Source organism: Papaver somniferum, chromosome 7 (genome assembly GCF_003573695.1).
Source record: "Papaver somniferum cultivar HN1 chromosome 7, ASM357369v1, whole genome shotgun sequence".
Classification (NCBI taxonomy): Eukaryota; Viridiplantae; Streptophyta; class Magnoliopsida; order Ranunculales; family Papaveraceae; genus Papaver; species Papaver somniferum.
Window position 1 is genome coordinate 50,483,068 of NC_039364.1, and position 13,803 is coordinate 50,496,870.

The 13,803-nt window shown below is 36.2% G+C and overlaps 1 protein-coding gene and 1 long non-coding RNA gene across 5 annotated transcripts; one reads left to right on the plus strand and one right to left on the minus strand.

The window, feature by feature from the left end:
• Positions 1-3,014: 3,014 nt before the first annotated feature.
• On the minus strand, positions 3,015-7,984 carry LOC113297263. 4 transcript variants are annotated; one of them, XR_003333414.1, is made up of 9 exons: positions 7,792-7,984; positions 6,524-7,135; positions 5,407-5,476; positions 5,266-5,306; positions 4,738-4,865; positions 4,476-4,636; positions 4,260-4,388; positions 3,973-4,070; positions 3,015-3,771 (listed from the first exon to the last, which is right to left on the minus strand). It is a non-coding gene; the product is annotated as an uncharacterized LOC113297263 (long non-coding RNA). The 4 variants fall into 4 exon arrangements; XR_003333415.1 differs by having other exon boundaries at positions 5,266-5,310; XR_003333413.1 differs by having other exon boundaries at positions 4,295-4,388; positions 5,266-5,476.
• A 2,462-nt stretch (positions 7,985-10,446) lies between these two features.
• On the plus strand, positions 10,447-13,681 carry LOC113297264 (protein mago nashi homolog). The gene is made up of 3 exons (XM_026545693.1): positions 10,447-10,718; positions 10,872-11,048; positions 13,267-13,681. Exons 1-3 carry the CDS (start codon positions 10,503-10,505, stop codon positions 13,324-13,326), a joined length of 453 nt encoding a protein of 150 aa, XP_026401478.1. The 5' UTR covers positions 10,447-10,502; the 3' UTR covers positions 13,327-13,681.
• The last annotated feature ends 122 nt before the right edge of the window (positions 13,682-13,803 follow it).

Below are 13,803 nucleotides of genomic sequence, written 5' to 3' on the forward strand. Positions count from 1 at the left end.
TGCATGAGATTGGGTTACCTCCCAAGAAGTGCTAAGTTTAACGTCTTCAGCCAGACATAAGAAAGGATTAATCACCTCGTATCATAAAGTAATAGCCGAAATATCTGTGGGTCATCAAAACCAAATAGAGCTATCACAAGTAAAAGGAATCTGCAACATGCAAAGAAAATTAACAAAGCGCACCCTTGTCTAGTTTCCTGTTTAAGACAACTACATCTAGCTGTGGTTCAGGTTCAGGCTCTATGAAAGGGTCTCAAGCGCTGAAATTCCTCAAAGCTAAGGCCCGGTTCAGGTATTAGAGTCTGGAAAAACTCAAGTAAAAACTTAGAAGCACATAATAATAACCAGAATAATTGTGGATCCTTAAAGTCAATCAGTTTTGACTCACATAACTGACCACAATGAGAGTGGTGGTCTTCCTTAAACAAATGTGTCGACCCTAATCTCCTAAAGTAATTAGGTTTAGTCTCAAAACTTAATAATTGACACATATGAAACTTATACGTTCCCACAATTGGTGAAAAATATTTGGTGGGAAAACAAAGTCAATCTGGGTATCATAGCCTGGATAAACCACATCAACCAGAGGATGGGTTTCTAACAACTGAACTTCCTTATGGACATCACTAGGTTCAGGAAAACGTGCATGAAGATAATCTTGTAAAATGGTTGAGGCACATATGTCAAGTCCCAAGTGAGGGACCTTTCTAATAGTTAAAACACATGGAGAATGATAATCACCCCCAAACTTAGAGTTTTCAGTGTCTCTAGAATGACTAGTTACAACTTCCCTAATTTCAAGGTCATTTGATTCCTGAAAATGGTCAATTGATTCTTCTAAGTCAGGTTCATCCTCACTCATCTCTACGAGTTCACTTTCTTTGTCTAAGGCTAATGTTTCTAAATCACTAGACTCTAAAACAATATTCTCAGAAGAAACTCGTTCCTCTAAACCATTATTAACTTCGTAATCAAAAGGAAATACTACATCGTCTAAAACGGGGGTACCTCTAGTCAAATCCTCGTCATTTTGAATAGTTGAATAATTATTAAAATTATTTAGATTTGAACTAGAAAAATTATCATTATTAAGCTCAATTGGAGTAACAAATTCCTGATCACTATGCCTACTTATTTCAAATTCTTCATCAACACTATCCTCATCATAATCATCATTATAATAACATGAAAATGGTTGAACCTCATCTAAACAAGTAGTGTTACCAATTTTATCCTCGTCATCTTGATTATGTGAATAACTATCTTCATTTTCAAAGGTACTATTGGAAATACTATATTGGAAATTAAGAGCACTTATGTTCCGGGCCTCTAACAAAATATTTTGAGTCGACTTACATGACTTCCTGATTGAATCTAGGAAAGAAAGTTCACTCGTTGCATTGCTTTCGTCCATAACTAAGTTATTCATTTCTGTTAACTTACGTGTCGACTCAGCTAACTTACGCGTTGACTCTAGTAGAGAGGAATTTTGCTCGTATGACCGGTTGGCGTGTGGATAGTAATTGAGCTCACCATGGTATGGACCATAACCTTCAAAAGGCTGATGTTCCCAACCATTATTTACACTATGGTCAAAGTAGTAACGTCCATTTTGAAACTCAGTCTGATATTCGTTGTATTGGCTATTGTAATACCAGTTCGACATTCTATTGCAGGGGTGTGAGTTGTCACACAAAATAAAACCCACTGACAGGGGATTCGTGGGTGGATAGAATCTTACCTCCCGTACCAGACGGGCGAGGAACCGTTGAAGTCGACTCAGGCCATCGACTCTGATGTCAGCGTACGAACCCGAGGGGCCGAGACGGTATCGTAACTGTCGTCCTTCCCTGCAAACAGTTGATATTTAATTTCGACCCTTCCTTAGGGTTTAAAAATAATGTCCAAAAAGTCCAAAAATAAAAATGTCCAAAAAGGAAAAGAAAATTTACAAAAATAACACCATATTTACAGTTTCTGAAAATAAAACAAAATAACTATATACAAAATCTTCTTCTTCACTCCTTTCGGATTCCTCTTTTCTTTCCTTCTTTGGCGATGCTTTCCTTTTATAACATTTTTTCTTCCCTTGTAGCTTCGCTCCAAATCTGAAAAGAATCGAAAAATACCAAAACGCGTAAAAAAGAACAAAAAAGAAAAAGAAACCTAAAACAAATCTAAATACAAGTCCGCGTCGGCGGCGCCAAAAATTGATGTCGTTTTTCAAGTGGTAAATAAAGTTCGTTCAAAGACTTGTAGAGATTGATTTTAGACTTAATACTAGAAAATATATACAAAATACTGTCACGATATCGAGAGGTACTGAGACTCAAGATTCCACCGATTCTCATATTCATGTGGTTCAACTATCAATTCCAAACAATTATAGCTCATAACATAATAAATATTGACTCTTTATTCTTTGCCAAGGTAGATTTTATAAAAGATTGACTGTAAATCACAAGCATGACGTATCAAAAATACTAAGACCAAGAATACGTCATCAAACAAAATCACAATCAATTAAGAAAAATCATGAATCAATTTAAAATAGTGCAAAAGTTATACAGGAATTAAATAAATTTACCACAGGCATAGAGAATGGCTTCCTCCGTCATCCCAGTGTTGGGTTTAGCTCTTCATGGTGAAAACACGCTCAAAATAATAATCCATAGCTCAAAAAGGTGTTTTATTGAAGAAGAGGTATGAAGCAGCGGGTTTGTAACAGTTATAATTGTTACAGAACCCACTGTTACAGAGAAGAGTGTTACAGAGAAGACCCTAACAGAAGTAAATGTTGCAAAACTGTTACAGTTCGAAAGAAAAGGTGACGGCCTGTTCTTCTACCTCTCGACTGCTGTTGATGGAACTCGTCTCTGCAGCTCTCGTTTTTACTCCGCAACTACCTCCGACTCTCGACTTTTCCTCTGAACCTCAGCCAAGCTATATATACACCACAGGACCCAAAATATACGCGGAAATCTCTTCCACCCTAATTCTTTTTTTTTTCTCGGCCAAAAGTCACGGGACTTGGCTATTTCTTCTCTTCTCTACGCGTCTGTAAGTTGTCAAACTTTCCTAGGATAGAAACAAATCTCACGAAGATATCCTAGCCTTATCTCCACATGTAACTTCCATATTTGGAATCAACACAAACCCTTAATAGCTCACCTTCCCTGTTTTATCAAACTAAAATATACAGAAGATTTCATACCTTCTTTTTGATTCCAATACGTCACTCAGATTTCATACCTTCTTTTTGATTCCAATACGTCACTCATCCCTGCCTTGTCGCAACAAACTCAAACCGATCGGTATGCACCTTTATTCTTTTCTCATAAGCCCGATATATATTGTCCCCTGTTTTGTTGAGATTCTGTAGAAATTTTCTCCTTTTTTCGAACCCAATCCAATTACCAATCCTGTTTGGATTTAACAAGCCCAAACCAATCCTTTCCAGCGAGAAAAATCCGACAAAAACTCACCAAACTCGATCCAGCAAATTCATGCAGTATGCAGACGCGACACGGACGAGTATAAAATCTTCCCGCCAAATTCGATTTTTCAAATGGGGAAGATGGTGTCCCCCTAACCGAACCGGGGTGTCTTTAGCACTAGGATGCTCTGGGGTGTAATTAACAGTAGGTGCCCCTTATAAATTGAAGTTCCCTGTATCCAAATTAGGGGGTCCATTTAGTAATTATCCTCCGGGTGTGCAAATTCCACTTTTCGAGCCAATTTCGACGCAAAAGCTTATTTCTCCGAAAACACCTACAAACACATAAATAGTCAAATAAGTACAAAATCGAGCACTAACAATACATGCAATTGAGATCAAAATAGACACATAAATGCGTCTATCAACAGGCAAGCAATCATCTTTAAGTTGGCTGTCAAATAACAAATATTAGATTCAGCACAACACCTTAATGAAAGAACAAAATAAAATGAAGAGAAATTAAATAGCATTACCCACAAAAAGAAGAATCCAACGCTATCATACGGGGCAAGCGAATGGATGCATCAGATAAAACACGACATCACTTAAATCAGCAGCACCGTCAGAGGTCCTGCAATGTCAAGTTCATCCAATTTAGAGTGTATACCTAAATTAAGAGACCAAAGAACAACTTACAATAGCACACAAAAAAATAATTTGGTCCGTTAATAGATTCTAATTGGACATGGAGAATTGCATAAAGAGATATCAATATGTAATATACTTTGTCGTAACAAGACAAACAAAGAAATTAATGTACATGGAAAAATGATGCTCGTTCAAGATGATCACAACCATGTAAATGGACTTGTTTAAGGGCATTTGAGTTAGAGGTCATGCCTCAGTAACCAACAAGGGACGTACGGCTGAATTTTACTGCGGTTAGACTCTGCGGAAAGTTGAAGTCATGTTCAGTAAGTACCAATAAATCAACCAGTAAGCATGTTAAGATTATTATATATTAGTTTACACAAACCTTTCAGTTATTGAGGACCGGTGACTTGAGTACCGGGAAACCACCCTCACCACTGAAAACTTCACAAATAGAAGTCATCAGAGCTTCACAATCTGTAAGGTCAATTTCTTGCAAACAATTGGATTTCATCACCATAGTCTTCAGGGTTTCAACATCAACTTCTGCACATACACAAGACAACAAACATAAATTAGACATTTCACAAATCTGCGAGAGAAAATTTCTATGGACATAATAACAGGACAAGCAAGGGAATATTAACCTCGAGAGAGATTTTGGGATAAGCTGCATTGAGAACCTGAATTAGAAGTGTAGGTTCTTAAAAAAAAACATAATATGATAATTGAAGTTAGCTCCACTGACATGGCAACTGAACTAGGAACGACGTCCCTGCAACAACAGAGAAGTTGGACACAATGTATCACGTAGCCGTCAGCTCTTGTATAACAATGAAGGTTTAACACAATTAGACTTAGTGTGTGTTTGAAAAAGGTGATTGCAAATGTAAGTATCAAATGCAATCGCCTAAAATAGGACATGAATGTAATAGTTGTAACTTTTCTATACCGTGATCAATGTTAATGGAGATTTACTACATAAACAACAAGCATGTAACACGGTATATATTAGTGTAGCCTTATCCTCCCTTACAACATCACCCATCACATCGCAGCAGAAGATTCTATAGTTGCAAGTTGATCAATCATGACTACTTCAACTCATAAATAACATAATCACAAAAGTCTTAATAATAAAAGAACCCAATTGGGAGAAAAAAATGGTGCCTCACCCCGTGGAAGAGTTCAGTATTCCATGTTGTATATATATAACCTTTCTTGAGTCACGCAAACACCAGGACATAAGCACAACCGAATAAAAACAAATGAGATTATCAAAATAACGATAAAACATGAAATCTATTGATGCATACCTTGGGATTCTTTTTAAAAAGAAGAACATACCCATCAAAAATGACAACAAAGATAGCTTTGTATGGGTACCTAAAATAAGAAAAGTTTGACATTAGTGAAGTTTAGGAACAATGCCTTATATCTTAATATACCCTTTCTTGAGTCACGCCAATAGCAGGACATAAGCACAACCAAATCAAGACAAATGAGATGATCAAAATAATGAAAAAAAAAACGTGCAATCTATTTATGCATATCTTGGAATTCTTTCTAAAAAGAAGAACATGTCCATCAGAAGGGACCACAAAGATAGCTTCGTATGGGTACCTGAAATAAGAACAGTTGGAAATCAGTGAAGTTTAGGAACAATGCCCTTTATCTTTATGTGGGCAAGTTGGCGTTACTCCAAAATAACCACAAAGGGGCTCCCTGACTAGTATAAATGCAAATAGCCTTATGCATAAAGATCTATATGATACTGGTGTATCCGTACTCCTTTAGGAAACTTAGTTAACCTCAAGCTAAGTTGGGTGAAGAATCTTATTCTAGGCAGGAATCCTTGTTTAGACAGAATTCCTAGTCAGGGAAGAGTTTTGTTTTAGGCAATACTCTTAGTTTAGGAAATATATTCCTATAGAAGTCCTTGGTCGGCTGAGTACGATGAAGACTATAAATATAGAGCTTTGCCTAATAGCTAAGAACAAATACTAGATACAGAAAACCTAGAGAAAGCTTGGAACAATACTTGTGCAAGCTTAGCAAAAAATTAAGGTTGATCCACTGTTTAGAGAAGATTGTGAGCGTAACAAAGAGAGAATTGTAATCGTTTTCTTGTTCATAATCTAGAGAAGATATTTTTCTTCGAATTACTTTCTTGTGTCTCTGTTTTCTAAGTGTTTTCGTCTATTATTATTCTGAATTTCGCCTCTATAATAATAGCTACCAAGGTAAAGGGATCAAACGTATCACTATATAACCAATGATAGTTGATACTTAAACTTTCAATACAAGACATCCATAATAAATCCGACCAAACAATTTATCATAAAAACATTTCACTGAATACTTCGTACGCATTAAATTAATCACTAACATTAGTCATCAACAAACTATTCAAATAATCTGTTTACTCTTTACCTAAATCCAAATGATGCCCATTCACGTCAAAATAGAGTACCATTAGCCATCCACAGTTACCCATTCCTTCACCATCAAATATCTTCTTCCGGCTCTTCCCCATTTCTCTGCTCCCTAGTTTATTGATGAAATTTTACAGGGGGTTGGTCCACGGATGAGTTGGGTGGAGTTTAATGTATTGTGAATCTTGGGGATTTTGAGGGAGTGTAATAGAATGTAAGGAGTTTGAGAGTTTGGTTTTTTGAGTTTAGGGAGTTTGGGAGACTCTTCCAAAATCTCTACTCTTTTGAGAGATTTGTAATGAGGAAAAATTACACTGTAAACTCCCCAGAATTCCCCAAAACAACCAACTCGCTAACATTCTTGGGTTTTACCACTAACAGGGAGTTCAAGAGTTTCTTTGAAACTCCCTAACGACTAACGTGGTTTTCTAGGGAGTTTCAGAGACTCTTCTAAACTCTCCCACGACTAACGAGGATTTTGAGAGACTCCTTCGAACTCCCCCACGACTAACGGGTAAAAACTGAACTACACCCAACTCCCCCGAGGACTAAACCCGCATTAGGTGGGTTAAACCCTTGTTTGTAATATTCACCTTCAACATAAGATATCCTACAACAACAAAATCCCAGCAAAGTTAGGTAATGGTTATACACAAAGATACAAAGTTTTAACAGTATCTTAGTTGATAAATAAGAACAGGGGTTAAGGTTCTCTTAGTTATTATTCTGAAAGCTTTAAGAACTTCATTAGTATCCTAGTACAGAACGATGGGACAACATTTTATATTTAGGTCTAAATAAATCAAACACAAAGAATAAAGCCCTTTCACTAGTTCACCCCATTACCCCAACAATACAAACACTTCCCTACAGATCTACATTTATACACTTCTCACGGAAGAAAAGAGAAGTCCCCAAATCAAAAATTGCATAAATAGCATAATCGAATTAACCGTAACTCTTTATACAACAGTAAAAAATAATTATACTTAAAGAAAAATTAGAACTTAAACCAAAACATTCAACTCAAAAATCACTCTCACAGTTGAATCTAAACCGAAAATCAACTCAATAATTATCAATCCCTAAATAGCAAAACAAAACCCCAAAATCCCTAACCAGCAAAAACTTCGGAAAAAAAAACTTTAAACCCTTAAATTGAAACAACAAACAACAAGAAGAAAAGGGACCCTCATCTTAGATCGACAAGAAAGAGCTTATAAAACAACAAAAATTAAAACTATAATATACAGATCTGAAACTTACTATGGTGTTTGTTAAAGTGACAGTCGGGATGATCGTTAAGCTAAGGCTGAAATTACTCTAGTGTTTCATCATGTGGAAGCGAGATTTAGGGTTATAAGTGAGAGAGAACTTGGAGAATTAATGGAGAGAAGTGAACCAGAGAGAGATAATTGAGGGAGATAAAGTCTTCGATGGAGAGATGCTTTGTTTCTAGAGGTGCGGACCATTAAAAGAATTACTTCTAACAGTCTTAATATAACTCCATGTGGATTTCAATTTATTTCCTAAACTACCCTCTTGTATTACGTTTGTTACCGAAACTTGATTTACTTTTCCATCAAAAAGGACTACCTTTGGAAGCCCGTTATGTAAATAAAGCTCCGGGTAGTCTTATTCATAAAGCCCAGTCAGACTTATAAAACCCATTTTCCACTAGTGTGAGGATAACAAATCAAACATACCAAAAAAAAAAAAAAAAAAAAAAAAACATATAATAATTTAAAAAGACAAGTTTTCTTTGCCAAATAGAAGTGACATCGCAAATAAGGTGCATATGGAGATGGCTCTAGAGTTGCCAAACCAAAGCATCCAGTAACAATGATAAACAAAATTCAATTTATGCATTCAGTGATGTTAAGGCGATGGGACATGGATAACAATGTCTCAAAAAATATCTTATGTCTGTGAGTAGCAAGCATGACGTTTAATTTCTTCAGACTCGATAATATTAATTACAGTGCTAGTTAAATCGAGTGTTTTGTTATTATCATCCCATACTATCGACGTGTAGAACTGGTGTGACATATATACATAATATTCCAACAACTCATACTTTCAACTGGCTAAATTGGCCGGATATACTTGCATTCACATTTACGTGGCATTCGTTCTTAATGAACAACGATAATTCTTAAATGAAATATCCACACAACTACAACAAATCTAAACAACAAGAAAGGTAACCTAAATTTTATTAATATATGATATACACAATTTAGATGGTTTCAACATCATATTGGAATCAATACTTTCATTGTGAAGCTCATCGAGACTTGGTCTTACTTGAAGTTGATTTTAACTGGAGATTAGAGCTTGTAGCATTTTTTTTAATTTAATGAATTCTAAATCTTATATAGCGGATTTTATAAGTACTGAACTATTCCTATATACGAAAAATTTCATCATTACCCTTCATTGAAGAGGTATGATAAGAAAGGATTTTTGGGACAACACCTGCATTCAACCCGAAATCCATTAGATCCAAAAAATTACATCAGCGTCCAGTCTAGTAACTCTAGTTCATTAGTGAACGTGTCAAATAACCACTCGCAAAATTCTGATAAGCGATTCAGACTGGCAGATTGAGTATCAAATGCTCAGTTCTGACTCAATCTTAGAGCAAGGGCTATGGGTAGTCTTCATTTGGAGACTAACTCTTTCGTATGAAGGAGAATTAGTTCAATCGAAGGAGTGAAGCCACTATAGGCAAAATGGAAATGGAACACTGGACGGGTAACAATCTCCCGTTTACTAAAAAAAAGTTCAAAATTTTATAGTAAAATAAGAATGGAGGGAAAATTTTCATTTAAAAATGATTAAGAAACTGAAAACAAACATACATAGGGACAGTCCCCGTGTGAAACTAAAACAATCCAGACGCCGGACTGTCCGCAATATTTTTTGATACAGGGAGACAGTTCCCCGTGTAGCTTTTTCTCTTAAACGGAAGACCGTCCCCCGTCTAGTGTTACATTACCCATCACTCGTTCACCCAAACAAATATATGAATGAGTTGGAGGTGGGAGTGGGTGAAAACTATCTATAATAACCTCTAATCCGCTCAAATCGGTAGTTCACTTCCTCGAATGAAAGAGTGACACTACCCACATAGCCTTTGCTCTCACTTCAAAGTTCAAACATGGCACTAGATTAGTTGGGCTTTTAGAAGCAAATATTTCGAAGAATGAAAAATCCAAGTAGGGGTGTGCAACGGACGGCCGGTTACGGATTAGGGGTCATCCGTGTCCAAACCATCAAAGTTGCGGATTTGAAAAATCCAACCGTGTCCGGCCCAATCACCCGCGGATTAGCGGATGATACGGGGCGGATGCGGATTATCCGTGGATTTAGTTAGAATAAAAAAAAAGTAGTCAAGTGATTTACCTCCACCAAATTTACCTGCTCCCATATTATTCTTTTCCAAAACTAGTTGTAAAACGGATTTGTTTGCATTTAGTTAATACAGTAAAACTGAACTGTAGTGGAGAGCTGAGAGGGAGAGGTTGAGCGCGACTACATGAGAGGGAGACAGAAGAGAGTATGCTAAAAGTTATAAAAGCATCACGGGTGGGTGGTTTATCTCACCCAAAATTGCGGTGCGGCTAAATTCGTGGATTACAAAGTCCAACCGCAATTAAATCGTGTAAACGTGCGGATTTAAGAATCTCACCCGTGTCCGATCCATAATTTTTGTGGATTGGGTTTCACCCACAATTTTGTGGACGGATACAGATGAAATCCTCGGTTCCGGTTTTTTTTGCAGAGCCCTAAATCCAAGTGGTAAGTGGACCAAATCCCACCTAAGCTGGACAAACCCATGACAGCTTCTGGCCTGCCCAAAAAATTCGGAAGGTTCGCCGATTCAAAATAAAAATAAAAAATCGTCAAAGACATCCTTCTTCTTCATTATTCCGCATCTAGAGAGAGAGGGTTTTGCAGCGCGAGAGAAAAAAATGGCGACCGAAGAAAACAGTGAGTTTTATCTGCGTTACTATGTAGGTCACAAAGGAAAGTTTGGTCACGAGTTCTTAGAATTCGAGTTTAGACCTGATGGTAAACTTCGTTACGCTAATAACTCAAACTATAAGAATGATACTATGATTCGTAAAGAAGTCTTTCTTACTCCTGCCGTTCTTAAAGAATGTCGTAGAATCATCTCTGACAGCGAGGTAGTAACCTCTCTTAATTTCTTTAACTTCTTCTTTTTTCTTTTTCGAGGTTTTATTTTATTTTGAAGAAGAAAACAAAAATTAGGGTTTCGGATTTTAGGTTAGTTATTAGGGTTCTGATCGTGTTTTGGGGGATTTTTATTTTCTGTGTAGATTATGAAGGAAGATGATAACAACTGGCCAGAACCAGACCGTGTTGGGAGGCAAGAACTTGAGATTGTGATGGGGAATGAGCATATTTCGTTTACTACTTCCAAGATTGGGTCTCTTGTTGATGTTCAGAGTAGTGACGATCCTGAAGGGCTCCGTATCTTCTACTATCTTGTTCAGGTTAGTTAAAAAAAATTTGGAATTTTTTTGTTCTGTTATGGAAGGTCTAATTTTGGTCATTAGGTTTACATAGAGTTATTAAATTTATGAGTTAGTACTATAATATTAAGTTATTTTTCGTGTGTTGAGTAATATTGATATCTAGAGTTGCAAAATCTCAGTGATGCTAGATTAGACGGTAGTTACATAACTTACATAGCTTTCCATGGTAGATTAGGGGAACAAAGCAACCAGCTAATGCGGAATTGAAACATTGCTTGGTGGCATATTCACATTCCAATTTTTTCACTGTCGAGGTTTTTGGTTGTTTCTTCCTCATTTCAGTCTGTATAGAGTGGAAGATGAGACATGTCAGCTGTAAAATTTGTAGTTTTAGGTAAAAAAATTGAGGGAATCTCGACCCTAAATGCTTTAGACCGAATTGAAGAGAACCATAAAGTGAATAAATGATTAGGTTAGGGCTCAAGAACTCTGACGGATTGATGTGTATCGTAAAGCAATATTAGTTATGGTGATTATCTTTGATCTAGAAAGTAACTGAGAGCCAGAATTTTGTCATAGCTGATCCTCATTTTCTGTAGGCGCATGTGAAGATTACTTTCACCTTTTACAATTATCATCCTAATTTTATGAACACAAATTGCTGAGGTTATTAAATAGATATCAACTCGTGTCATTTATTATGGATGCGAAACATATAATAATGTTTCTCATCAAAATTTCTCATCAAAAGTTTCAGTACAATGCATTATTTTCTTCTCTATAGAAAACCATCATCACCACTTAGATATGCCTAAGATGCAAAAATTTTGTAAATTACTAGATGAAAATGCAGCACTAAACCACCATATGGTCTCAATGCAGCTTATTTTCTTTTTTAAACCAAAAGGTAACTGTTATAGGAGAATTAATATAGTGAAATGCTTCCTAAACAGACTGAAGGTGACAAGTTATGTAGTTCCTTGTGCTTCTAATATGTTTCTCTTTTGGCAAAAAAGTGTCTCATATGGTGTTGTATCAGCTTGGTTTTGGATAAGAGTGTCTAAAGTTTTGGTTGTAGTTGCCAATTTACACCTTCCGATAATATCCCTGGTGACGTTTTCCTCTGTTCTTGCTGGACGCAAATTCCGAATCATTAAAATCAGACTAAGGACTCGTAGCTTTATATGTTTACCTCCTGTCCAACTCCCGATCCTCTAGAGCCACTCATTCTTTCAGGGTTTTGTTTTTAAAAAAGCCAGTTAGTGTTTTCTAATTTGTTTTCAAACGTCTTAATGAATGATTTTTTTTATGTGGTTCCTTGTTCAACGTGGGCATGTGGATCCAATTACAATATGACATGTGACATGTATAAGTTTGTGAAAATTAAACAATGCTTGTGATAAATTTTTTGCAAGATGTAATTTGAAGATTTGGAAAATTGTATATCCATTGCAGATATTGTTTGATACTTAACTAACTATATGCGCCACATATCATATTGTAATTGGATCCACACGCTCACATCAAATACCAACACACATAAAAAATTAACTCTCAAGTCTTTATAAATGGTAAAAGTGAAAGTATTGTAGTTCTTAAGAAGTTGTTACATGTTTTTCCCCTTTTGTTGTTTGTCTTTGGTACTGCAGGGTGTATGTGTTAACCATTGTGTTTGTAAATACCTGAACCTTTGAGTATAACATACAAATGGTAAAAGTGAAGGGTGAAAGTATTGTAGTTATAAGAAGTTGTTTCATGTTTTTCCCCTTGTGTTGTTTGTCTTTGGTACTGCAAGCTGTGTGTGTGCGTGTTAAGCATTGTGTTTGTAAACAAACCTTTTAGTATAACATACAAAATGGTTTCACTCTTCCAATAATATAAAGGATTTAGGATGTTATTAGCCTAAGGTTATGCTTTTTGTTGCTAGATAGCTCGTGATATTTTCTTATGGCTAGCATCTATGTTTCTCCACATAATTGCCTGCATGTTACCTGTGTATTTAGACTGCAATTTCTCAGTCTTTCAGGGCTGCAATTATTATCATTTAAGATATAAGATTGACAGGATAGGCTTCATAACAGTTCAAGCATCAATACCAGATTGGGTTTGTGTTCCATCTCAAACATGGAGATGAATTATTCTCCTTTTTTCAAGGAATTACAAATTTTGATTATGCTTTTGACCACTGTCTCACATGTCACTTCTAATCGTTGTTCTTCTTTTTTGCTGTTTGCAGGACTTGAAGTGCTTTGTGTTCTCTCTCATATCACTTCATTTTAAGATTAAGCCCATATAAATCAGAATTTGTGTATCGGTGATCGTCTTCGTGCTCGACGAATCACAGAGGTTTGGTTTCAAGGTGGATTCTGGATCACTTGTGCCAGTGGTTTTACTACTCGTACTCTTATGTTTATTGACGTTCTTTGGTCTGTCAAATGGGTGTATGTGACTGTGATAGTGAAAAGTCTGAAGGTTTACTTTGATACAGTATTTGGTGAACGGTGTAGAAGACATACATTCTTTTTTGTTAGCCTGCTTTATTTTCTTTCCTCTCTCCACTCTAACCTCGTGTGAAATTTTATCTGGTCCAAACTTGAAATTTGAAATGAATTTGTGGCGATTTATTTGAAGTTGATCCACATTTCCAAGGATGTTATTATTGTGCGCCTCATGAAGACATGAGCTAATATATCCAGTTTAATATGTTGGGCTTTAGACTCTTTAGTCCTACCCTCTCAAACCTAGTACCACAATGAATGTAGCAACATTTTAA